Source organism: Pteropus medius, unplaced genomic scaffold (assembly GCF_902729225.1).
Source record: "Pteropus medius unplaced genomic scaffold, Ma_sr-lr_union100, whole genome shotgun sequence".
Classification (NCBI taxonomy): Eukaryota; Metazoa; Chordata; class Mammalia; order Chiroptera; family Pteropodidae; genus Pteropus; species Pteropus medius.
Window position 1 is genome coordinate 721,735 of NW_024349800.1, and position 24,894 is coordinate 746,628.

At 48.9% G+C, this 24,894-nt stretch overlaps 1 protein-coding gene and 1 long non-coding RNA gene across 8 annotated transcripts in view; one reads left to right on the forward strand and one right to left on the reverse strand.

Annotated features, from left to right (window-relative positions):
• Positions 1–807: 807 nt before the first annotated feature.
• On the forward strand, positions 808–22,991 carry HDAC11 (histone deacetylase 11). 6 transcript variants are annotated; one of them, XM_039886594.1, is made up of 10 exons: positions 808–961; positions 1,931–2,079; positions 4,096–4,196; positions 15,437–15,553; positions 16,546–16,588; positions 17,519–17,595; positions 18,639–18,701; positions 19,721–19,817; positions 20,695–20,873; positions 21,080–22,991. In XM_039886594.1, coding segments are annotated over exons 1-10 (1,044 nt in total). In that variant the 5' UTR covers positions 808–959; the 3' UTR covers positions 21,296–22,991. The 6 variants fall into 6 exon arrangements, with proteins under 6 accessions (XP_039742528.1, XP_039742530.1, XP_039742533.1 ...); XM_039886599.1 differs by having other exon boundaries at positions 890–961; positions 1,804–2,079; XM_039886595.1 differs by lacking the exon at positions 808–961 and adding an exon at positions 1,067–1,803.
• The window catches only part of LOC120621417 (uncharacterized), a 39,089-nt gene continuing 37,042 nt past the window's right edge, over positions 22,848–24,894 (reverse strand). For both annotated transcript variants that reach the window (XR_005658149.1, XR_005658148.1), the window contains one exon: positions 22,848–22,947. This is a non-coding gene — a long non-coding RNA (uncharacterized LOC120621417). The remainder of the gene's footprint in view (positions 22,948–24,894) is intronic.

Below are 24,894 nucleotides of genomic sequence, written 5' to 3' on the forward strand. Positions count from 1 at the left end.
CTGGAGTCAGCTGCTTCTTCTGTTTGGTTAGCAGGGACAGCTGGGCCCACAGAGAGGTCCATTGTCTCTGTCCTCTGGAGCTCTGTTGTTGGGGCCTCTTCCCAGGGTCCAGCTCCAAGACACCATCAGCTGTCCCTGGGGGTAGTCTTGGCTTCTCAGGGTGAGGGAGAGGAGGGGGTGAGTGAGCACAGATATCCGACTGTACCCTGAAGATTGGATCGCCAGCCCAGTTCTATTGATGAGAAAACTGACTCAAAGAATTTAAATGGCTTGTGTGAGGAGTGCTTGTCTCAAGTCAGAGCCACCAAAGTTGGGGTTAGAGGCTTCACTCCCTGAGGGAGGGGGAGCATGTGGCCTCAAGTCAGAGAGGTCATGGATCCCATTAGATCAGAGATATCAGGGCCAGAGAACACGGCTCCCAACCTGCAAATTTTACTCGTGGAAACAGAGAGCCCAGAGCGCAGACGTTTGCTTAAGGTCATACTGCAACTTCCCTCCGAGTCCGCCGGGAAGCTGGGGTTATCGAACTCCCAGCTCTCCTAGCGGTACAAGACCGCAGAAATGCTGGACTGTCGGGGACGTGGCACAGAATGGTCCCTCCCCCGGGGCGGAGCGATTCCGCACGTCCCAACTCTGTGCCTCGCCGTAGTGAAAACTTCTGCGGCTCTCTCCCTCTATGGGCGTGGCTTTCCGAGCCAGGCGCGAGTCCACTGGGTATTTCTCTAAGGAAGGCGGGACTTCGCGCTTGATGGGCGTTGAGAACGTGGCCTCCTTCCTGTGCGAACCCGTATCGTGGGACTACAACCCTCTGTGACGCAGGCGCGGGTACCGAGGCGGACGCGGCGGAGTCCTGGTCCCGCCCCCAGCGGAGACGACCGGGGGCGTGTCCTGGGCGGGGCCGTGCCCCCTCCCGCCCGGTTGTGGAGCGGTAGCCAGCGCAGGGAGTGCCCGGCCCCGGGATGTGAGTGTGGCGCGGGTTGGGGACGCCGGGCCAAGCCTCCAGGGTTTCCAGGGGTCCCCGTGGGTGGAAGTACAAGGACGCGGGCGGCCGGGTGGTCCCACGACGTGCGGGCCCACGTATGGCGGGCGAGGGGGCGTTCCGGCTGGCTGTGCCTAGGCTGTCCCCGCGCGCCGCGCCAGCCCCGCGCCATTTCTCTGCGGCCCAAGGGACGTGCGCCTTCCTCGGGACCCCGACCAGGGCGGTGGCCCGCGACAGGCGCGCGTCTGACGTCTGTCCTCCGGCCCCACCACTGAAAGCCCCCCGCAGTAGCTGCATCTGGAGCCCTTGTTTCTGGTCCCTGTGTAGCCGCTGAGGAGGTGTGATGGGGTCGGGCGGGGAGTAAGCTGGGCGGCGGGCCGTAGTTGACCCCAATCCTGTCTCCGCGTTGGGCCACAGCCTGCACTAGCCCCTACCTGCTGTTTCTGGGACCCTAACTCTCAAGGACAGCGCTTTCTGGGCCCAGCTACTTAGATATATTTTCTGAATCCTCGCAACACTCACACATTTTATAATTGAGGAAACTGAGGCCTAGGGCTACACAGCTGTTCGCTGTAATTGTTATAATGTGGAAGTGAGGTGCTGAGGCCTTGCAGCCAGCACACCTGGGTGTACATCCCGGCTACACAGACCCGCTGTGTGTCCTTGGGCACACCTGGTCTCTCCAAGCCTTTGATGAGATAGATGGTGGTGCCTATCTCCCAAGGCTACTATGAAGATTGGGCTGAATAGTGCAGGGAAAGAGTCAGTGCTCAGTAAGGATCTGCTGTTATTATTGCTGTTGCTGAGTGACCTTTTTTCTGCAGGTGAGGGAAATACTGGCACTAGGTCAGGGCTGTCTGGTCAATCAAAGCCAGCTGGCCCAGAGGGGAAGGCTGCTTCCCACACTGAGGCTGTCCCTATCTGTGTATTCTGTCCCTATGCACATGGAAGGCCCCACACAACTCACCTGTACCAGCATGTGCCGGAGACACGCTGGCCCATCGTGTACTCTCCTCGCTACAACATAACCTTCATGGGCCTGGAGAAGCTGCACCCGTTTGATGCGGGAAAATGGGGCAAAGTGATCAGCTTCCTAAAAGGTATGAAAGGCCTCACCCTGGACCCTACATCTGCTTCCCTCACCCCCTCCCCCTATCGTCTTTCCCTAACACAAACTTCAGACTCTTCTACCTCCAGTCTCAGCCCTCAGACTGCCCTCAACCCATTCTATTAAAAGGATCTTTCCAACACAGACTTCTAAGCATGTTTCTGTCTCAAACCGTCCCTGGCTCCCCATCACTGTGGACCTAAGTCCTGTGTCTTCCCCTAGAGACCCAGTGGAAGGGGAACTGATTAATGATGTACACAGGAGGCCGAAGTTTGGAGGTATCCAATGTCCATCCCCCACAAGCTCAGAGTCCAAAAGGGAGCATTTGCTCCAACCCTACTGATTACAAATGGAGTATACTGGAGCTCAGAAAGGTTAGAGAACATGCCCAAAGTCACAGAGTTCTGTGTAGCAGGGGGGGCGGGGTCTGAAACTCAGAGCTCCAGGTTCCCATACTTCATGGCTCATCCCACTGAGCAAGGTGATGCTTACACTGTTTCAACTGTGTTCTATAATCCAGGAGTCTAGTTTAGGTGGGGAATTCAAGCATCACAGTAGGCTAGTGCAAGAATATTTTCCTTGTTCCCTTGTTCTCTAATGGAGGGAAGTAGGCAATGTTACCTGAAGTGTTACTTGGCATAGGATAACACAGTGATATCTTTAAATCACACAGTCCTTCTGATCACATTATGGAGAAAGTCTCACTTTGAGGCTAGCCCATCTTTAACACCCAAGCCCATCTCCCTTTTTAACAAATCCAGAGCAAGCCTTTGGCTCTGCACATTGCAGAAAATAGAATCAAATTAGAGATTAATAATACTATTTCATTTTTTTTTTTCTGGTTAACTTCCACTTATGGCAAGTGATACTGACCTTCTATTTGCAGTAGTGGCCAGAGTAAATATTCAAAGAAAAATGTTAAATGGAAAAGAATACTAGTGATGTGTAGTAATGGCGAAAACTCTTGCAAGGTGAGCAGAGCCAGCCTGCCTTTCACTTTGCAGTTCTCTTGCCTTCCTGAATATGGTCCTTCATGCTCTGTTTTCAGTCTGAGTCACTCCCTCTCATTACCCCTTTTTGGGCTCCTGTGTTACCCATTAGCTCAAAGAAGGGTTCCTTGTCTCCCTCATCTCAGAACCAACAGTCCTCCTGAGTTCCCTCCTTTCTCCTCTGAAGATGTAGGTGGAAAGGAGGCAGGGGCCACATGGTGAAGGACCTTGGATGCCTCCAAGAAAAGAGCTGGCCTGAAAGTCTTGTCTGGTGTATGTGAGAGGTGATGAAATAATGCAGTGTTTCCTAAATGTTGGTCATTTGCAAACCAGTCTTGGGACTTTGCCATCACCTCATACAACTTGTTCCATTATTAACTTCATATTTTTTATTGACCTAGCCTCTGTTTTTAAAAGCTTAAAAAACTTGTTTTAAAAGGAAACATTATGTTACCTAATTGGGAAAAGCCAGTTTCACTTGCCATAAATAGAAAGTCATGGTAAAATATAAATGCAAAGAAAAGAGTGTAATTCAGTTCAGTCCGCTTACGGTTGCTACAAGCTGTGAGACTGCTTTTGGGTTAAAAAGGGAGATGAGCAAGGGTCAGGCAAGTGTTAAAGAGATGCCACAACACAGTGAGCCTCCCATGATGTTATCAGAAGGTGGAGAGACAATTGATCAAAGAACTTTTTTCACCTTGAGAAGCAACATTAACCTGTTTGTCACTTGCCTCTGAAAGTTGTCCAGTTACACCTGAGCTCACCTCGTGGTAGTCAGCAGCTTGGGAAGCACAGGATCACTGTATGCACAATGTTTGATGTTCTCTGGTCTGAGGGCCTGCTGTTGTCCACACTTGCCAGGGAGGCGGCCCATTCTCAAAATGCCCTTAATTATGCCAGCAGTGCCCACTTTCTCCTGGAGCAGGGCTGACAGAAGCCAAGTCTGCAGCCTGTGGGAGGGTCTGGGCTGGGCCTGGCTTTCCCAGCAGGGAAGCATGGTGCCTGATTTATGGTTTCAGAAGAGAAGCTTCTATCAGATGGCATGCTGGTGGAGGCACGGGAGGCCTCAGACGAGGACCTGCTGGTGGTGCACACAAGACGCTATCTCAACGAGCTGAAGGTACAAGGCCGAAGGCCTGGGGATTGCCACGGGCCAGAAGGGCTGCCAGCCAGGAGGAATGGCCAGAGGAGGGGCAGCTCAGCCTGGGGAAGCACTCCCTCAAAGGGGCTCTGTTCTAGTCTCTAGTGCAAGGGGAGCATGTGAGTCTGTCGTCCCCAAGAGGAGAGAGGTATCATAAATAAAATAGACACCAGGGATGGGCTGGACTGCTCTGGGGGTAGTAAGCTCCTCATTTCCGTGAGTATGAAAGCAGGGATGTCCATTTGGTGGAGATTGGACGTTCATAGGGATTTGGGGGCTTCTACATTAGTGACTTTCAGTCCGTGCTCTATGAACAGGCCTCAAAGACCCCTGCTAGGGTGATAGGCAGGGGTATCCCAGCCCCTGTCCCCCTCCAACCAAAGCTCTTCCACTTTAGCCTATTTTTATATTGGACTGAAGTTTAAGATTTTCTTCTAAGGGCTTCTACTACTAAAGATTTGTTAAAAACTCTTAGGCTAAAAACTAGTTTGAAACTCCCTAGGGCCCAGCAGGGAACCTAAACAAGTGATCAGGTAGGTGGTGGTAGTATAGGGGGTGAACTGGAAAGCTGATGCCCTTCCTGAGTGAGCGGCTGCTACTCAGCTCCACTGTAGGCCTACCATGACCAGAATGTCTGGCTTGAAAGAAAAGCCAGAAATCCAGATTATGAAGTGACAGCTCCTGATTTTTTAATGTGGCAACTCATTTTAAGATTTTTAAAATTCCACCTGCAGACCGAACTGGGCCTACAGACTGCCCACTCATGACCTCTTTCTAGAGGAGCCCACAGCTCTCAACAGTGGCTGAGGTTCTGAGGATGGAGACATTCAGTCAGTCTTCTTTGTAGGAACAGGGGAGGCTGTGCTAGAAGGTTGCATCAGAACCTGTTGCTGTCAGCTTGCCCTGGTGGTATCAGGGATGCCACAGGTTCTCTCTCCTTAAGAGTGTGGGAGCCCTGACCCTTGACACCTGGGCTTCCCAGGCTCTACAGGTAGAATAGCCTAGGCCCAGAGAGAGGCCACACCTGCTAAAGGTCACTTGGGAAGTCAGGCCCGGGAGATCCCAGGAAGGGCATCCTGTCTGCCCTTTTTGGTTCCTGGTTGCAGGTGCTGCCCTCCCTTCTCCCAGACTCCAGCCTAGCTGTGAGAATTCTAGATGGAGCTGTGACAATGAGCTCATGAAAGATTACCAGGAAGAGGTTGAAACCTGGCTCATGGGAGAGAGAGGTGTGTGAGGGCTTGGCAGGAATCCCAGCACTTGGCTGTCCTGGTTTCCTAGGGCCTGGACATGCATGGTCACAGCCCATAGCCCAGGGTCTGAGTCAAGAGGATATGCCTGCCAGAGTCCAGAGGATGAGGGCAGGGTGCAGGGAAAGGAGGCATTTTTGTTGGGGTGAGAAGAGACCAGAACACAGTGGGCCCCAAGTACAGTGAGCATGCCAGGATAAAGCCAAGAATGGGGGGATAGGCTTCCGGGCCCTGCCCATTTGAGTGGCCTTTAGGACAACTGTGTGGGGCCTACTGCATGTTGTCTGGCCTTGGGCCCTTAAAAGTCTGAGGGCAGCTTACTATGTGATAAGCAATAATTAAACTATTAGCAAGTCCCAAGTAAAAAATTGAGATCAAGGGCAGAAGGAGAATTCAGATATGCCAACTGGAAGGATTAACCAAGATAATGTGATTGAGCTACATATTTGGCTTGGAGCTCCCTGCAAGCCAGAATGAAAGAAGAAACATGATGAAATCCATAGCACCTAGTAAGTTTAGGAAGTATTCAGTCATTCATCACATCTGTATCGAATACTGACTGTGACTAGTCACACACAAAAAAGTAAGTTTCCCTTTTCCTATGGATTTGCATTTTCATTGTGGAAGACTGAAAATAAAGAAGTAATCAAACAAGCATTTCGGAGAGCACCAAAGTCTACTAAGGAAAAAAAAATAGAGGGTAATGGGGCAGAGGTATGCTCATTTAGACTGAGTGGTAAGGGAGGGGTTTTCACAGAGGAGGTAAGATTTGAGCTGAGACTAAGTAATGAGGAGTAGGTAACACTCAAGTGGAGCTTTGAAAAAAGAATATTCCAGAGTCTCAGGCTGGAGTGAGAAGGGTCTTGGCCTCCTGAAGTGAGAAGGGTACTTGAGTGGCCAGGTTAGGACTAAAACACTGAAGTGGCACATGATGTGGTCAGGTAGGCCAGCAGCACCAGGCCACGCAGGGTTTTGTAGGTTGGCGGTTTGGGAGGAGAGTGAGAGGAGTTTGGATTATTTCAAGTGTCATGAGAGAGAGATGTGGTGCGACGTGCCCTTGATGCTCAGGTGAGACCCATGTCCATTTCCAGCATTGTCTGGCATCTAGGTATTGCAGCTCAGGAACAGCTCCCCCATCCCATAGAAGCATGCAAAGTTTCTTTTCCTTTTCTTTGCATTAGACACTGCAATAGTGCCCTGGAGAGTTCCTGGAGGTTTCCCAGGTCTGCTTCTCCTCAGCAGTTGTGTGTGTGCTGTGGAACATCTACCCTTTCCCCTGCCCTACCTCTCTGCCCCTCACCCATGTTCTGGGGTTCATGCCTGGCCCTGCACTAGGCTGGCCTTTGATGTTTAATAAACAGGGCATTGGAGGAGATGCCATAGCCTGATATTTGACAGATGATGTTCATTCAGGGAAGCAAATGTTTATTGAGCATCTACTGTGTACAAGGCCCAGAGGTGGCCTCACTGAAGGTGGTGGTTGTGTCTGGCCAGTGCAGAGCTCTTGCCTTCTGCTGACCATAGTAACAGTTTGTCATGGAGTATGGATAGTGCCATGCAGATTTGACATCTTGTCCTTGTGTAGCCTGAGCTGGGCAGTGCTCAGGACATGTTTATCCAGCAAGTATGTAGTGAGCACCATACTCTATTCTAGGTATGAGGAGATGAGATTAAACAAAAGAGACCAAATCCCTCTCCTGTGGATCTGACATTTAGGTGGGGGGTCAAGTAATGGACATAAAAATCAAGTCAATTATATGGCATGTTAGAAAGCGTTAGTGTCCTGGGGAAAATACAACAGGAAAGGGGGTGAGGAGGACTTCAGTTTGGAATAGGGGGGTTAGGGAGGGGTTTACTGACGTGTGATCATGAACTGAGGGCAGTGAGGGAGTGGACTATGTGGCATCTGGAGGAGGACATTCCAAGTAGAAGGATAAATAAGTGCACAGGCCCCAAGTCAGAAGTATCTCCAGTATGTTCCAGCAAAAGTAAGGAAGCCAAAGTGGCTGAATCCAAGGGAATGGGAGGAAAACTGATAAGAGATGGGGTCAGAAGATGATCAGGGGCCAGATGACATGGGGCTCTGAGGGAAGTAGGAGCCAAGGAGTTTTAAAGCAGAGAAATGTGATCTGAAGTAGGTTTTAACTGAATTGCTTGGCAACTTTGGTAAGAATAGGTGAGACTAGGCTGTCAAGACAAAAGCGGAGAACAGTGAAGAAGGAGGTTGTGTTGCAGCAATCGTTGTGAGAGGTCCTGGGTTCTCAGACTAGGCTGGAAGCAGCAGCTGTAGGTTGAGGGAAAGTGGTAGAATTTGGGGTTTGTTATGAAGTTGAAACAACAGGACTTTCTGTTCAAATTGAGGATGGGGCATGCAAGAGAAGCCAAAAATGCCTCAGAAATTTTGGCCTTGAGCCCCAGGAAGTCTGGGCACTAATTGGACCTAATTGTTGCCCTAAAGATGCTTGGTGTCGTGTGGGAAGGAGGAAGGCAGAGATGCTAGCACCAAAAAGCACTGGAAGGCAGATGTCCCAGGAGAGTATCAGGGAAAATGGGACCCCCAGGATCTCTGATTCTCTTCCTTTTATTTACCTCTTTTTCCCTCTCTCTCTTTTTTTTATTGTGATAAAATTCACATAAAATTAATCATTAATCATTTTAAAGTGTAAATTTAATGACATTTAGTACGTTTACGATATGATGCAACCATCACCTCTGTCTAGTTCCAAAACACCAAGTCACCCCAAAAAGAAAACCCATACCCACTGCCTCTGGTAACCACCAATCTGGTTTTACCTTTTCTGGATGTTTTATATAGCACACACGGAATCATAAACTATGTGACCTTTTGTATCTGGCTTCTTTTACTGAGCATAGTATTTTCAAGAATCATCTACCTTGTATCATGTGTCAGTACTTCATTCCTTATTAAGGCAGAATACTATTGCATTGTGTGGATAGACCACATTTTGTTTATCCATTTATCAGCTGATGGAATTTTGAGTTGTTTCTAGCTTTTGTGTATAGTGTTACTAAGAACACTGAGGTACAAGTATTGGTTTAAGTACCTGTTTTTAATTATTTTGGTCCTATACCTAGGACTAGACTTGCTGGGTTATATGGTAATTCCGTTTAACTTCTTGAGGAATCACCGAAATGATTCCCACCACAGCTGCAAATTTTACATTCCTAACAACTATGCTAGAGTTTCATTTTGTCTACATCCATACCAACACTTGTTATTTTCTGGGTTTTTTAAAAATGTTTTTTATTGTGGCTAGCTTAGTGGATGTGAAGTAGTATCTCATTATGGTTATAATTTACATTTTTTAATTAATTTATTTTTTATGGTGACATTGGTTAACGAAATCTGATAAGTTTCAGCAGTACATTTTAACAATAAGGCATATGTATATTTACATTGTGTTTTCACCTCCTATAGTTAGATTTCTTTCTCTCACCACATATTTGACCCCTTTTATCCTGTCTACCTCCCCCCTTCCCTCCCCCTACTCTCTGGTAACCACTAGTCTATAGTTCATGGCCATGAGTCTGTTTGTCCTGTTCATTTGTTGCTTTTAGGTCTATATTCCACATATAAGTGATATGTGATTTTCAGCTTTTTCTGTCTGGCTTATTTCACTTAGCTTGATTATCTCGAGATCCATCCATTTGTCACAAATGGCAGTGTTTCATCTCTTCTTATGGCTAAGTAATATTCCATTGTATATATGTACCACAGCTTCTTTACCCAATCATCTATCATAGGACACTTTGGTTGCTTCCATGTCCTGGCCACCATAAACAATGCTGCTATGAACATCGGTGTGCAAATATCTTTTCGAATATGAGTTTTCAAGTCTTTGGGGTAAATATCCAGTAGAGGGATTGCTGTATCGTATGCTAGATCAATTCTTAGTTTTTTGAGGAACCTCCTTACCACTTTCCATAGTGGCTGTACCAATTTGCAGTCCCACCAGCAGTGTATGAGGGTTCCTATTTCTCCGCATCCTCTCAAACATTTGTTATTACTTGTCCTGTTGATTATAGGCATTCTAACAGGTGTGAGATGCTATCTCACTGTGGTTTTGATTTGCATTTCCCTAGTAGCTAGCGATGTTGAGCATCTTTTCAAATATTTGTTGGCCATTTATATGTCCTCTAGGGAGAAGTGTCTGTTCAGGTCCTCTGCCCATTTTTTGATTGGATCGTTTGTTTTGTTTTGTTGGTTGTTATTGAGTCATATGAGTTCTTTGTATGTTTTGGATATTAGGCCCTTATCGGAGGTATTGCTTGCAAATATATTTTCGTATGATTGTCTCTTTACCTGTTGACTGTTTCTTTTGCTGAGCAGAAGCTTTTTGGTTTGATGTAGTCCCATTCATTTATTTTAGCTTTTACTTCCCTTGCCTTTGAGGTCAAATTCATAAAATCCTCTTTGAGTCCCAGGTCCTTGAGTTTAGTTCCTATGTTTTCTTCTATGCATTTTATTGTTTCAGGTCTTACATTCAGGTCTTTAATCCATTTTGAGTTAATTTTGGTGTGTGGTGATAGATAATCTAGTTTCATTCTTTTGCATATAATTTGCATTTTTAATGGTTAATAGCATCGAACATTTCTTTTTTTTAATATTACTGTTTTATTTAATTGAAGAAATGATTTAATTTTTTTTTTTTTACCCTGTCTACATTGAGCGTTTCTTCTTGTGCTTGTTGGCCATTTATATATCTTTGAAGAAATGTCTACTCAAGTCATTGGCCCATTTTAAAAATTGGGATGTTTGTCTTTTTTGTTGATTTGCAGGAGTTTTTTATATGTTCTGGATGTTATATGATTTATAAATAATATTTTCTCCCATTCTGTGGATTGTCTTCACTTTTTGATATAGTGTTCTCTGATAGACAAAATTTTAAAATTTTGCTAAAGTTCAGTTTATCTATTTTTTTTCTTTTGTTGGCTTTGCTCGTGGTGTCATATCTAACAATACATTGCCAAACCCAAGGTCATGAAGGTTTTACCCCTGTGTTGTCTTCTAAGAGTTTTATAGTTTTAGCTTATATTTAAGTCTTTGCTCCATTTTGAGTTCATTTTTGTATATGGTGTGAGGTAAGACTCCAAATTCATTCTTTTGCATGTGGATATCCAGTTCACACAGCACCATTTGTTAAAGAGACGGTTCTTTCTCCATTGACTGGTCTTAGTACTCTTGTAGATGCTCAATTGGCCATAGACATATGGATTTATTTCTGGACCCTAAATTCTATTCTGTTGATCTATATGTCTATCCCATGCCAACATCACACTGCTTTGATTACTGAAGCTTTTTAGTAAGTTTTGAAATGGGGAATTGCGAGTCCTCTAACTTTGTTCTTTTCAAGATTGTTTTGGCTATTCGGGGTCCCTTGAGGTTCTCTATCAATTATTGGATCAGTTTCTCCAGTTTTGTAAAATTTTTTGTTAAATTTATTTCCAAGTATTTTATTATTTTTTTGATGTTATTATAAATGGAATTGCTTTCTTAATTTCCTTTTGGGATTGTTTGTTGCTAGTGTATGGAAATACAACTGATTTTAGTGTGTTGATCTTATATCTCATAACCTTGTTGCATTTGTTTCTTAAGTGTAAGAGTGTGTGTGTGTGTGTGTGTGTGTGTGTGTGTGTGTGTGTGTGTGTCATTCTTTAGGATCTTCTATATATAACATCATGGCAACTGTGAATAGAGGTAAGTTCTGCTTCTCCCCAATATAGAGGCCTTTTCTTTCTTTGTTTTTTTTTTCCTAATTGCTCTGCCTGGAACTTTCAGTGCAAAGTTGAATAGGAGTGATAAAAGCAGGCATCCTTGTCTAATACCTCATATTATAAGGTGGGAAGTTTTCAGTCTTTTGCTATTGAGCATGATGTTAACTGTGGGATTTTGCGTGTGAGAGACAGAAAGATAAATGCCCTTTGTTGTATTGAGGGAGTTCCCTTCTAATCCTAATTTGTTGACTGATTTTATCATAAAAGGGTGTTTGATTTTGTCAGAGGCTTTTCTTCATTAACTGAGATGATTGTGTGGGTTCCCCCCCCCCTTTTCTTCTTTTCCTCCCACTTAATACTGGTGGAAAATTCTGACCCAAACCAAGCAGTTGGGGCTCCAAATGGGGATGCAGCCAGTCTCTTCCCTGAGAGCAGGTCTTGATTTGGACCTCTGAGGGTACGGGGTCCACCTGAGGAAATTAGGCAGCTGGAGAGTAGCATCTTGCAAAGCTGAGAGTATGTCTTAGAGGTTTTGCCAGCCCCAGGTGTGTCCTGCTATCTGACAGGACAAAAGGCTCTTCTCCATGGAAGCTGGGATGGGGGAGCTCACAGACCAGGCCCTTTAGTGAGCATCAAGCTGGGTTAAACCTCTCAGGTTTAGGTAGCTCATTCATTCATTTGTTCAGCACTGTCTGAGGTCAAGTTCTCTAGAGCAGTGATTCCTGAACTTGCTTAAGCATCATATCTTCTGGAGGGCTTGTCACAACACGGATTGTTGGGCTCTACTCTCAAAGTTTCTGATTCAAGAGGTCTGGGGTGGGGCCTGAGAATGTGCATTTCTAACAAGCTCTCAGGTGCCACTGCCGCTTCTGGTCCAGGAACCACACGTGGAGAAGTACAGCCCTAGAAGTAGAGCCAGAAGTGGGGAGTCACCCGGGACAAACTTTGAGGGAGGGCAGGAGGCAGAGAGGACAGAGGAAGAAGCTGGTCACACACACACATGTTCACCAGGAGTGTGGCCTCACCTGATCCCACAGGTGTGTGCTGTGTTCTGTCTGCAGTGTTCTGTCTCAAGAGCAGGAGGCCAGGCTCTTACAGGCTCTTCTGGGATGGGACAGGTGAGGTGGCCTCCTTGGGAGAGGGTAAAGGTAGTGATCTTGGGGGAAGATTGACAGCATGGGTTACAAATACCTACTATGTTCCAGGCTTTGTTCTCAGCATTGTCTGTGCGGCAGGGGACAAGCATGCACCTATCCTCCTGGAGCTGGCATCCTTCTGGGAGAGACAGATGGCCATAGAGGTATTGTTATTATCAGGTAGAGACAAGTGCTCTGCACAAAGATGAAGCAAAGGGCCCAGGTGAGGGTCCTTTAGATTGGGTAGTGAGGACAAGCCTCTCTGGTTGAAGTCCTCATTCTAGACCTAGTTGAGAGGAGCTCCTGTTTCATAGAGGAGAAGACAGGTGAATGGAGGCACAGGGAAGTAGAGAGCCATGCCCAAATTCATACAGCAGTGGCAGAGCCCAGAGTTAGACTAGTTTGACTCTGAGGAAGACTTCTGAGCCTTATCCCCGTCCTGCTACCATCCAGCCTATCTATCCCTCAATGCCCTTCCCTGGGGCCAGGCTGTCAGAGGACCTAACCTGCTGGCAAATGTGGGCTGCACATCCTGCTGTGTATCCCAGATAAAGTATCTGTTTCTGGCACTGGAGCACCCATCTGTCTATCTGTCCCATCCTCCAGTCCTCGCCATCCCCCAGCCCCACCCTCTTATTTTTTACCCTGGCCACCGATGTTTTTTTCTAGAGTGGCTATATCCAACAGAACTTTTCCGCAATGACAGAAGTATTCTAGAAGGGCTCTGTCAGGTTGCCACTAGCCACATGTGGCCATTAAGTACCTAAAATATGGCTAGTGACTGAGGAACAAAATTTTAATTAAAAAATTAAAATTTTACGCAGGTAGCCCCCCATGTGGCTGGAGGCAACTGGATTGGACAGCACAAATCTAGAGGATGTCATACTACTGCCTTACACAGAAACCACAACTAGGCCAAAGAGAAGGCTGCCCAGCCCCATCTTTCACATCTAGAAGTTGCGAAACATTGGCAGACAGTCACCTTCTCCTGTGGGAGCTGGTCCCCTTGGCTGAATCCCATACATGCTTTTGGTGACTTTATGCTTGGCCCATGTAAAATTCAGTCTCTAAATTAGAGGTTCCCACGTGTGTCCCACAGAACTGTAGCTTTGCTAAGATCAGTACAATGTGTTATATAAAAAGTAAAGTGGGCAGGTAGAGATTTATAATTGGGAAGTTTGGGAAACAGAGTGAAGCAAGTTAGCAGATTCTGTACTGGAGAACTTCTCACAGCCTTTAACATGCCAGAGTGGGCTGGGCATTTCCCAGAGGTGGACAATATAAGCAGTGTTTCCTCAACTTCTTTGATGTGGAACCTTGATAGAGTGTTGTTGTGCTAGATAGTTGCTGTGGAACACACATAGAGAAATGCCATTCTCATGGTTTTGTGTCCATATCAGACCCCTCAGGAGGCCGGGGTATGGCTTCATTTCTTTTCAATCTCTATCCCCTGCTGGCTTGCTGAGGGTAGGGGATAGTCACTTAATGTGTTTTTTCATTTGTGTGTTCACTCATTTATTCATAAAAAACAGTGGTGCCAAGCCTCCTATTTGCCAGGCCTGTATTGGGCAGTGGGACTAGGCAGAGCTAGCCACCTTCTCCTCTCTGAATCTGTCCCCTACCACACATGTGCATGTATGTACATATGCACACACATGCATGTGTCTATGCAGAAGCATGTGCATGCACACACACATGGGGGTCTAATCTTGGTCCCAGCTCTAGCACCCCTGCCTCCTCCTAGGCCCCAGGGTGCCTCCATGTTACAGCTAGTGGGCCTTGAGGAAAGCCAGATGGGCACCTCTTCTTTCAGACAAGTGGTATAGGTCCTGTGGGCCTTTTTATGAGCTCCTTCACTTGCGTGTGGGAGCAGAACAAGCTTCCCCAGCCCTCAACTGTCCTCAGCATTGCCAGCCTAGAGGGGTGGCCACACAGGTGTTCAGTGGCAGTATGGGCAATCTGAAAAAATGTCTCCCCTGTTGGCCAGTAGGTGACATGGGTCCAGTTCTGCTCTCCTTCCCTGGCCTCATATGAATGCACACCCCGCCCCCCACACACACATACTTTCTTGAATATAATCAGACCTCAACAGGCCTAAATCTCTCCTGGTTGTTGAGCACATTGGCCGCGCTTCACAGCTCTCTCAGAGGATGCCTTGGCAGCCTCAGTACCTCACTTTGTCCACAACTTCCTGAACCCTTCTCTCTGCACCTCACCTTCACATACCTCAGGTTCCAGACCTTCCCTTGTTCTTTCCAGTGGGCTCTGCTCCTGGGCTTTGTCCTTCAGTGTTCAAGTCTTGGGGTTCCAACCTTGCATCCTGGACAGCTCTATCCATCTGTCCCCTACATACTGTCTGTTAACCATCTCCATCTCACCTCTCCCAAACTCTCATTGTCTCTCGCTTCCTCTCTGGGGCCGCTGTTGCTTCTCTTCTCATTCCCCTAATTGATTCTCCTGCTGTAGCTATAGCAGCTTGGGAAACCACTGTGTGAGACTCCCTGCTGCTCTGATGATGATGTGTGAGAGCCTTCTCTGGCAGACCAGACCCTACATGATAAGCACGGCCCTCTCCCAACTGCACCCAACTTTCCTTCTCCTCTAACAGCAGTAATTTTTTTTACCTTGACCCCTAGGACTGGATAACTCCTGTTCACCTGTGCCAGTTCTGGTCTGCACCTCTGTGACTTGGAGTCCCCCTCAGCTCTCTTTTTTTTGTTTCTTTTCTCTCCTTTTCCATCCCCAGTGTATTTTTTATTGTTTTTTTTTTTTAATTTTAACTTTTTTTTCAATTACAGTTGATATTCAATATTATATTAGTTTCAACTCTTGTTCTGGACACAAGAGGGCAGCCAAGGACTTTGGAGCTCTAAGGAATGTGGGCCGACTTAGCTGTGTGAATTGCTGTTCACTGAACCCAAAGCTTTGTGAGAACCAGACCAGTGGGGAGTTTTCGTTTCTTACTAAAGACACTGCACTTGACCAGGAATCTCCCAGGGCACTATGAAACTGGCATTAGAGGAAATCTGATTTCCTAGCTGCTGCCTCTGACCCCCAGGCACAGCAGTAGGAGGCCAATGGCTTGCGTCTCTTTCCACAGTGGTCCTTTGCTGTCGCGACCATCACAGAAATCCCCCCTGTCATCTTTCTCCCCAACTTCCTTGTGCAGAGGAAGGTGCTGAAGCCCCTTCGGACCCAGACAGGAGGAACTATAATGGTAGGTGTGGAGGCAGGCGGGATGAAGGGCTTGACTGGGGACCCCTACACCCAGTTCTGTCCTACCTCAGGGCCTTTGCCCATCCTAGGCTCTCCATCTGGAATGCCTTTCTCCCAATTAGTAGTTGAACAAAATGTTAAGTATTCTTCAAGGCCCAGAGACAATGACTCTTTCTCCCAAAGCCTTTCCCATTCCTGGACATTAGAATTTACTGTTCCTTCCCCTGGGTTCTGATGGAGTTACTGTATTTGCTGGTATGTAAGATATATCCCCATACCCCAGAGATAGATCCTAAAATGAGTGCTCCAATGTACCCAAATTTAAGATAGAAAACTAAATCCCCATGATGTCAATGATGGATGATATTCCCCTCTCTCCCCATCCATCACAGGTGTGGCAACAAAGAACATTTTTGGTAAAATTAGGTTTCTTGTCCTCTGTGTAGTTTTCTTTAAAATCATAGCCACAGGCAGCTGAGTTGATTGGAGGTAGAGAAACATTTCAGATTTCAGTGTACAATGGTCTAATCTAGACCTGCATCAGTACCTATTGATCCCTATAGTTTTCTTTTTGGCTTGCAAGTTTGTATATTTTTTAGTTTATTAGAATATAACTGCCCACTCTGAAACTATGATTTCCTATGGGATTTCAGTATTCAGTCTACTATATTTCCATGAGCAAAAAAAAAATGTTTATTTTTCTTTTGAAAGCCACATTAAAGTCATTGTCAGCTCATGTGTGATCTTAAGTACTTTTATTTCTTCCAATTTCTTCACAAAATTGCAAAGAGGCTTATGCTAGCCAATCTGGTACTTGCTTCTGGGACTGAGTTTGCTGGGGGAGGGGGGGTACTTTCTGTACCCTCCACCTCATAGCTCATCCCCACCTCAGAGTTGGCTAGAAACAGTATTTCTGGGATGAATGAGTGAATCAGCAATGAGTAAGTGAAGGAGAGGACTGCTCAGACGCCTCACCCTGTGTTTGTCTCCCAGGCGGGGAAGCTGGCAGTGGAGCGAGGCTGGGCCATCAATGTGGGTGAGTGCCCTGCTGCCTGGCCTTGGGGAGCTGGCCTGCCAGGGCCTGAGGGCTGGGAGGGCCAGGAGGAACCTAAAGGAGACAGTTGTGACCTCAGAGGCTCTGGTGCCTCCATAACCACCCTGAGCCTCCTTATAGTGGTCTGGAGATAAGTGCGCAGCCACCAAGTACCTGGGAGGGACCAATGAGTGCCTCCATCTGGTATGGGGTCCTTGTCTAAAAGAATTCTTCAGATGGCTCCCCAGTCCTGCCTTTCCGTATTTCCAATGATGGGGAGCTCACTCCCTTATCCAAGAAAGCCTGTGCCATCCCCTGGGCAGTTCTGCCTGGGGCTGAAACTTGCAGTTTCAGAGGCTCTCCCAAAGACTCCATTAACTTCCTGGGGCCCAGGACAGCCTGCAGGGGCTTGGTCAGTGGGCGTTGAAGCTGTGAGGCTGTGGTCTCAGGGTTGAGGGGCAGAGGAGGCTGGACCCTGGCTTCCCCCATTGCCATGGGCAGCCATGACCAGCAGAGGGTGCCCTTCCTTACCATCCCCTTCTACTACTCACAGAATCTCGTCAGTCCCAAGGTAAACCTGCTCTCATAGTCCCACCACCCCTTCCTGGCATGAGGACTCAAATACAGACAGGCCCAATTTTGTGGAGACTTTCTGCTTTAGGAAGGATGAGCTCCCATTCCCTAAGGAGTGTGAGCAGGCCCTGGGGGCTGACTTGCTGGGACAGTGAGAGGTTTCTTGCTCTGGCAGGGGTGGCTGTGATGACAGAGCTGCCTCTTGACCTAGGAATAGTGGCTCTTTGCCAGTCTGAAGTCCCAAGAGCCTTCCTGGAAGCTGAGCAGGGAGGGCCCAGTGGGAGGGCCGGAGGGGCAGAGAAGGGTCTGGGCCTAGCCCTTGAGCCTGGCCCTGACTACACCATGTCTGCCCTTCCACAGGTGGCGGTTTCCACCACTGCTCCAGCGACCGAGGCGGGGGTTTCTGTGCCTACGCGGACATCACACTTGCTATCAAGGTGCACTGGAGAGCACATCAGGCTTGCCTCCAAGCCCCTCCCCTGGAATTCCCCTGCCACTCCCAGCTTCACCTCACCCCACATTATAGAGAAGAGGATTAAAGTTCAGAAAGCAAGGAAGGTTGCCATGTTGCTCAGCCAGGCTGGGGCTCAAATCCAGATCTGACATTTTCTCTTCTGTGTTGCCTGTGACAGAAAGGAGCTATTATAGCCTTCAACAATGTCTGGGAACTGGGGAGAGCAGAATATATATCAACAATATAAGAAGAACATTGCCCCAAAAGAGTGAGGAGAAGATAGAAATAATAATGATCACAGTAGTACTGATGGCATTTACTGCAGGGTCAACCCTATGCCAGCCACCATTGTCCATGGCTCACCTCAGTTAATCCTCACATATTATAGATGAGGAAACTGAGACCCATAGAGGTGAGGCCACACAGCCAGAAAGGACAGAGCTGGCACTGGCCTTCGTGTCTGTCACACCCCAGAGCTACCCCTGATCACCCTGGCCTTGGGTGATAAGGCCGTAAGCATCCTTGTTCTCACAGGGCACACAGACTACTAGTGGAGAGGGCAGGTTAGCAGACCCTGGCCATTCAGAGAGGAGGGTGAGGGTGGGGAGAGAGGAAGGAGGACTTCCAGAGAAGGAGGCATGAGGATGTGACTTTGTAGGAAGGCAGACTGCAGAATGAAGTTCCAGGCATATTGGAGGGGAGGTATGTTCCATCCTAATCACCACATGTTCTCCCAGTATTCCTGGGCTGTCTCTGAGGGCCAGCCCTACTGTGCCACTTACCTTCTGAATTCTGGTCCTTCAGGGCACAGCACAAGCCCCCTCTTCCAGGAAGCCTTCCCTGACCATGCAAATGCTTCTCTGGAGCTGCACAGCTCTCCTGGGCATATGATATCTTTACCTGGTGTCCCGATAGTCTGCAAGCATGGATGGCCTCCTGCCTTGACCCCTTACCAACTACAAGTCCCTGAGGGGCTGCATCCTCTGGCCCGTCTGGGTCCTCATGTCTCCCTTTTCCCCTTGGCAGTTTCTGTTTGAGCGAGTGGAGGGCATCTCCAGAGCTACCATTGTTGATCTTGATGCCCATCAGGTGAGTGCCCTGTGGGGTCTGGGGTCTCATGCGCCCCCTTCCCCAGGATCCCTCTGCATGCTCCCATAAGCATTTGTCACACAACTCTACACTGGGACTCCCCCCTGCCCTGGGAACATCCCTGAGCCCCAAGCTTGATCTGCCATCCCCATCTTGATCTCTTGCCTCTCTCCCTGCTTCCTACCCTCTATGTCTCAAGCTTTAAGTGGAGAGTCCTCCTTTCTCCCTCTGCCCCTCATAGCCCAGCCAGAGTGGCTGTTCTTCTTTGTTGCTCCTGTCAGACCTGAGGATCCTCCCTCCCTTCTCCTGACTGCCCCCACAAAACAGGCTGATGGCGCTTTCTAAAACAATGGCAGTGCTATTCTTGTGCTCTACACCTCTTTGTGGACCTCCTAGTCAGTTTGCACAGAGCTGAGGAGCTCTGTGGACCTGCCCCTCTGGCAAATGCGCACTCATAAGATTTCAGGGTTGCTCAGCCCCAGGCCACTGCTTAACTAACTTCCTGGAGGTAAAGCATCAGAGTGCAGGGCCTCAAAACCCCAAACCCAGAGCTTGCTCCTCTGGTCAGAGACAGGGCAGGGTATCCAATGGGCTCTTGAAGGCCCCTCCCATACCTCTGCTGCTGTGGCTTTGTGCTGGTCAGGGCCCTGCTTCAAGGTCATGTGACACTGAGCTCCTGAACCAAGTCACATGAGTACAGCCCTTTACAGTTTACATTTCACATCCATGAACCCAGCCAATCCTACCACAGAGTTGAGAGAGTGGTAGGGCAAGGAATCCTGCTTTATTTCATGGAGAGGAAATTGAGAGGGCTGGAGTTTGCTTAAGGTCACTCTAGAAGGTCATGGGGCCAGGTTTTGAGGTTGAATCTAGCTTTGTCACTTAATAACCATGAGACCCTCTGCCCCAAGGGCAAGCTGGACTACTTAGGCAGGGGGATGGGGAGTATTTCTTGGATTGGGGGGTCCTGGCCTTACTGAGGGCACCTGCCTGAGAGTGTCTTCATGTCCTCCCCACAGGGCAATGGGCACGAACGGGACTTCATGGGTGACAAGCGTGTGTACATCATGGATGTCTACAACCGCCATATCTACCCTGGGGACCGCTTTGCCAAGCGTAAGCTGCTCCCATCCCTCTGTCCGAAGGGCACTCTTGCTTGGATTGGGTTCTCCTTAGTATTTTCTTTGTGCTGGGCCCTACAGAAGTCACTTTATTTATCCTTAGCATTCCTGCAAAGTGGGAATTGTGTTCCCATTGTATAGAAAAGGAAAACGAGACCTGAAGAAATCACTTGACCCACTCAAGATCACATAAGCCTATCCAATAAACACACCTGTGGGTCTTTATATTAGGGGTACCCATCAGAAGAATAAAAGTAGACTCTTCTAGGTATGCATCTGTCTGGTAGAACACAGGGAGTGAGGAGCAAGGAACAAGAGGGAAATGTGATAAATAGGATATTCAAAATAAGATAGCAGAAAAAAATCAGTTCAAATATAATAGTTAAAATAAATGCAGGTTAAACTTATCAGTCCAAAGGCAGAGATGCTCGGATGAGCTGTGAAAACACAGGGGCATGCCCATTCATGCAGGAAGGGCCAGTGGGTACTCAGCCACAGCATGACCCAAGGGACCAGTTTCTGAACTAAATCTTGAATGTGCTGGATTTGGGCATGAGACTGTGGCAGGGTGCTCACATGTCTGGGCAAGGACTCATGGAGGCAGTGAGATCGGACATCACTGACATGGGTCTTTTATGTCCTCAGGGCAAAATTTCGTTAGCAACCCTCCTCCTCTCCTTTGGGTCCCCACTTTGCAGCTCTTGGTGCTCTTTGTAGCTTAGTCTTGTGTGAAATGAGAGGCTGAGCAGTGCTGGAGTCAGACTGGTTTCTAGTCCTGCCTTGGGCACTGACAGGGACTCAGGTAATCTTTCCCCTTATGAGCCTCAGTTTCCCTTCTCTGCACATTGGGGGTATTCCTGTATCCCTCTCAGAGGCCATCAAGCGGAAGGTAGAGCTGGAGTGGGGCACGGAGGATGACGAGTACCTGGATAAAGTGGAGAGGAACCTTGAGAAAGCCCTCCAAGAGCATCCACCTGATGTGGTGGTGTACAACGCAGGCACTGATATCCTCGAGGGTGACCGCCTTGGAGGGCTGTCCATCAGCCCACAGGTACGTACTGATCTCGGGAGGCAGAAGAGAGTCTGCTCTGCAGACTCAGCAGCAGCAGGACAGGTGGGCCACACTAGTGCTGCTTCTGATGTCAGAGAGGGAATAAGCAGAAACGGCAACAGTCAGAGCAGGGCTAGACCTGCAGCAGGACCTCCTGATACCACAAAGATCAAGGCCTGCCTGAGTCACCCTTCATCTTCTTATAGGGCATCATGAAGCGGGATGAACTGGTGTTCCGAGTGGTCCGTGGCCGCCAGGTGCCCATCCTCATGGTGACCTCGGGCGGTTACCAGAAGCGCACGGCCCGCATCATTGCTGACTCCATCCTTAATTTGTATGGCCTGGGACTCATTGGGCCTGAGTCACCCAGCATCTCAGCGCAGAACTCAGACACTCCTCTGCTACCCCCAGAGGTGCCCTGACTGCACTGTCCTTCTGAGTGGCTCCCTGCCTGCCTCCCCCACATCCCCCCACCCCTCAGTAGTTCTCCTTTACTAATCACATGAGGCAGTGATGGTGAGGGCCTGTCCCTTGCTGGGCCTGCCTTAGGGGCCTGGCGGGCAGCTCTTCCACTCCTCACTGGGTATTGGAGGGTCTCCAGGCCTCTCTGTAGGTGGGGGCAGAAGGCAGGGCCTGAGTCCCAGGAAGGACATTCATGGGGTCATGGGTCTGACTAGGCCCTATAGAGGCAGGCAGTTCAACCAAGGAGGGAGGAGGGCAGGTAAGGCTCTGGGGGCTACAAGAAGGGCCCCCAGGGGTCAGGGTGCTCTGGTTTTCAAAAAAATCAGACCCACGTCAGAGCAGGGAAGTTTCTATCACTACCAAGACTGGGCTTCTCCCTCTTAAGTCTAGTGATTTGCTCCTTCCACTTTTGCCTCAGGCAGGGCACGAGAACCTAGGGAAGACCATCTGGGTGGCCTGAGAGCTGAGTACTGGAGCCAGGCCTCTGGGGTGGGGGTGGAGGGGTGCTGGATTCCCAGTCAGCAGGCAGGAGCCCTGGTCCTGGATATGAGGCGCCACAGGGAAAGGGTGGAAGTCAGTTTTCCAATCTGGCATTCCACTTCAAATAAAGCAAGGACTGGACCCACTCTCCCAGAGCTCCTCAGTGGTGGTAAGTGAAGGGGAGGCCTGGGGAGTCCCAAATCGCTGCTTCACAATGGGCTCACCTGTTAGTGAGAGGGGCAGTTTTGGAAAGAGCACTTGGCTCAGGGCCTCAGCACTGGAGGCTTAATGGGCTGCTGACCCCAGTGGGGAGGGGGCAGGGGAAGATAAGGCCCAGATGGGGAAATTGGGGATGGGGCAGGTGGCCAAGCTAGGTCCTGCAGGAACTGAGGCGCTGGTGAGGCCAGGCTAGGGTTTCTGGAGGGAGAGCAGAGGATCTCCATCCCGGCCTGCAGGTTGTAAGGGTGGGGATTGGGGGTGGGAACATGGTGGGGCTGCAGCCTTCACTGGCCTCACCCAAAGTGCGCAGGGGCCTAATTGTGCTCTGTGTCTAGGGTCCCAAGTGGGCCCTAACCTTGTCCTCATCTGTACTCTGAAGGGGACACTTAGGCTTCCCAGGGCTAGGCAGAGGGAGCATCCACTCCCCCATTGCCTGGGTGTATTCTTAATGGACAAAAGTGGGACTGGGGAGGAAAAGTGGGTCACCTGAAGCGTACTAGTCCCAGATCAACCCCACTTATGGGACTCGTGTTCATTACCATCTGGGGGTGCTCTCGCATTCTCCCCCTTTCTCCTTCATACTCTCTTGCCCCTCCCTCTGGAGTGCGGGCGGGGGACGGGGTAAGTGTTCCAGGATCACGAACTGTCAAAAATGCTGACTTGCTGGACCAGACCCGAGGTACTAACTACACACTTGGATGCCCCCTCACTTGCTCCCTGCCCTTGCCATTGGTCTCTGTACCTACCTTGAGGTCCCTAACATCCTTTCATCTCCAATGCGGGCCTGTGACATCTGGGGAAAGGCAGTGGATGCGGCTTGTCACTGTTGAGCTTCTGTTTGTAGAGAACCATAAAGGCTCTTCTTGATTGGACCAAACCTCTGTGTGTTCTTGAGATGATGAATCCCTCCCTCCTATGGATTAAAGGAAATAAAGATTTATTTAGCATGAGGCCTGACATCGGAGCTGCCCAAGAAATGCTAGTATTTTATTTTATCCTCAGTCCTGTGAAATAGGTCATTCTCATTTTACAAATGATACAAGAGACTCAACAAGCAATTTGCCCCAAGCCATACACATATCTAGTGAATGGTAGAGCCAGGTTTGAACCTATCTCAGGTGGATTTGAACGTGTGTCTCAGCTGCCTCAAATTTGGCAGGGATGAAGGAGTGGGGGAGAGGGGTGCTTTCCAGACCAAAGAGTGTCTAGGGTCTTGGAAAGTGTGGAATGGGAAGGCAGGCAGGACTGGGCTGTGATGGTGACTCTGTACAGTGTGGGAGGCAGCTGGAGAACCTGGCAGGACAGAGGATGTTTGGAGATTTTCCAGCCCTGGGCTGTGGTTGGAACACATATGGAGATGGGCTGAATGAGCCAAAGGGGTCTAGGCAGATGGGAGCAGGACCTTATCCTCATCTGGCAGATGAGGACAGGAGGACATCTTCAGGGTTAGTGGCACAGCGTGGATAGGGAGCAGAGTCCTCAAGGGTCAGTGCTAGGGACAAGGACATGGGTGCAGGCGTTGGGGGTCCAGGGCAGCCCCGTGTTACACGTGAGGAGGAGAATGAAGGCTAACAGGTGACAGGCCCTGTTCAAGGCTCTTGGTGGGAATTACATGTTGAACCTCATAGTACTCAGGTAAGAACTACAGTGTTTTTATCTATGTATTACAGATGGTGACACAGGCATAAAGGGATTAGTTACTTGTTCAAAGCCCATAGCTAGTAAGTGGAGGAGCAAGATTTGTACCAGGACCCCAGTTCTGGAATCCATAAGCTGTTTCCTCATCTGTAAGGGGCCTTTAAGGATACTTACCTAAAGGGAGGTTCCAGGGATAAATGCTTTAATGCGGAATGCATGTAGGGAGGGTACCATGTTGCATTTCCTTAGCACCCAGGATATGTTAGCAATGATGATGTTTCTTGTGTAGGTCACACTGAAGAATCAAAGACAGTTGAGGTGAAGTGTTTGGAATCTGTTCTTAAGGTCCATATGTTTTGTTGTTAGCAAATTATACCCCAAGTTATAAAAACTCAAGGGGTACATGCCAACTTTGTGAGGTGGCTGAGGGGCCCGCATGGAGCTCTGGCCAATGAGGTGGGTTCTGCAGCCCAGAATGAGAGTGGGGACAGGCTGAGAGGGGTCTGGGGTCAGATACCTGCTATGGAGAGAACATGGCGGGCAGACAAGCTTGGGGAAGTGCTGCCAAATAGGAGCCCACCGTGGGCCAGCCTTTTGATGCCTGCAGTTTCTGGAAGAGGCTCCAGCCAGAGTCTCCTGGAGATCTTGAGAGTGAACATCTGACTGGGAGGCAGAGGCTCCTCTGTGCTGGGGAGTGGGCAGAACTTGGAGTCCAAGCCCACCACGTGGGAAGCCCTTATTCTACTTAGGCCTGGGTATGGGGCCTTGGGCAAATGAAAACCTCTCAGAGCCTCCTTTCTCAGCTATCCTGGTGGGTCATAGTCCTGAGCTTGCATGGCTGGAGCAGGTGTGCGGGACAGGGAGGGAGTGACACTGGTGGCAGTTCAAGAGTCTGGCACCAAATAGGTGCTATATGAATGCAGCCATGCTTCTCCCTCCTGCCCATAAACCCTAGGTCATGCCTGGTTTGTAGGCCACCTGAGCCCTAGGCAAAGGGATTTCCTCTTCCAGAGTCATGGCTCTATTCTCCACTTGGGGCCAGTTGAGGGATTCTCAGAAAGGTATTGGAAATAGCACTCCCTACCCCATGGGGACCGTGGCTGAGGCTAGGCTAATGGCTCTGGTGGGTGGCAGAGGCAGGAATGAAGGTACCTAGACTGCTGCTTTGGCGTGAACAAAGGTGGCTGCTGGCACTGCCCCCTGCTAGACTCACAGGCAGATC

What these genes read in the sequence shown, in the direction of transcription:
- HDAC11 (XM_039886594.1), top strand. An exon ending in AGGCTGGGCCATCAATGTGG is followed by an intron (nt 16,589 to 17,518) that starts GTGAGTGCCCTG and finishes GCCCTTCCACAG; the next exon opens with GTGGCGGTTTCCACCACTGC. An exon ending in TGGGGACCGCTTTGCCAAGC is followed by an intron (nt 19,818 to 20,694) that starts GTAAGCTGCTCC and finishes TATCCCTCTCAG; the next exon opens with AGGCCATCAAGCGGAAGGTA.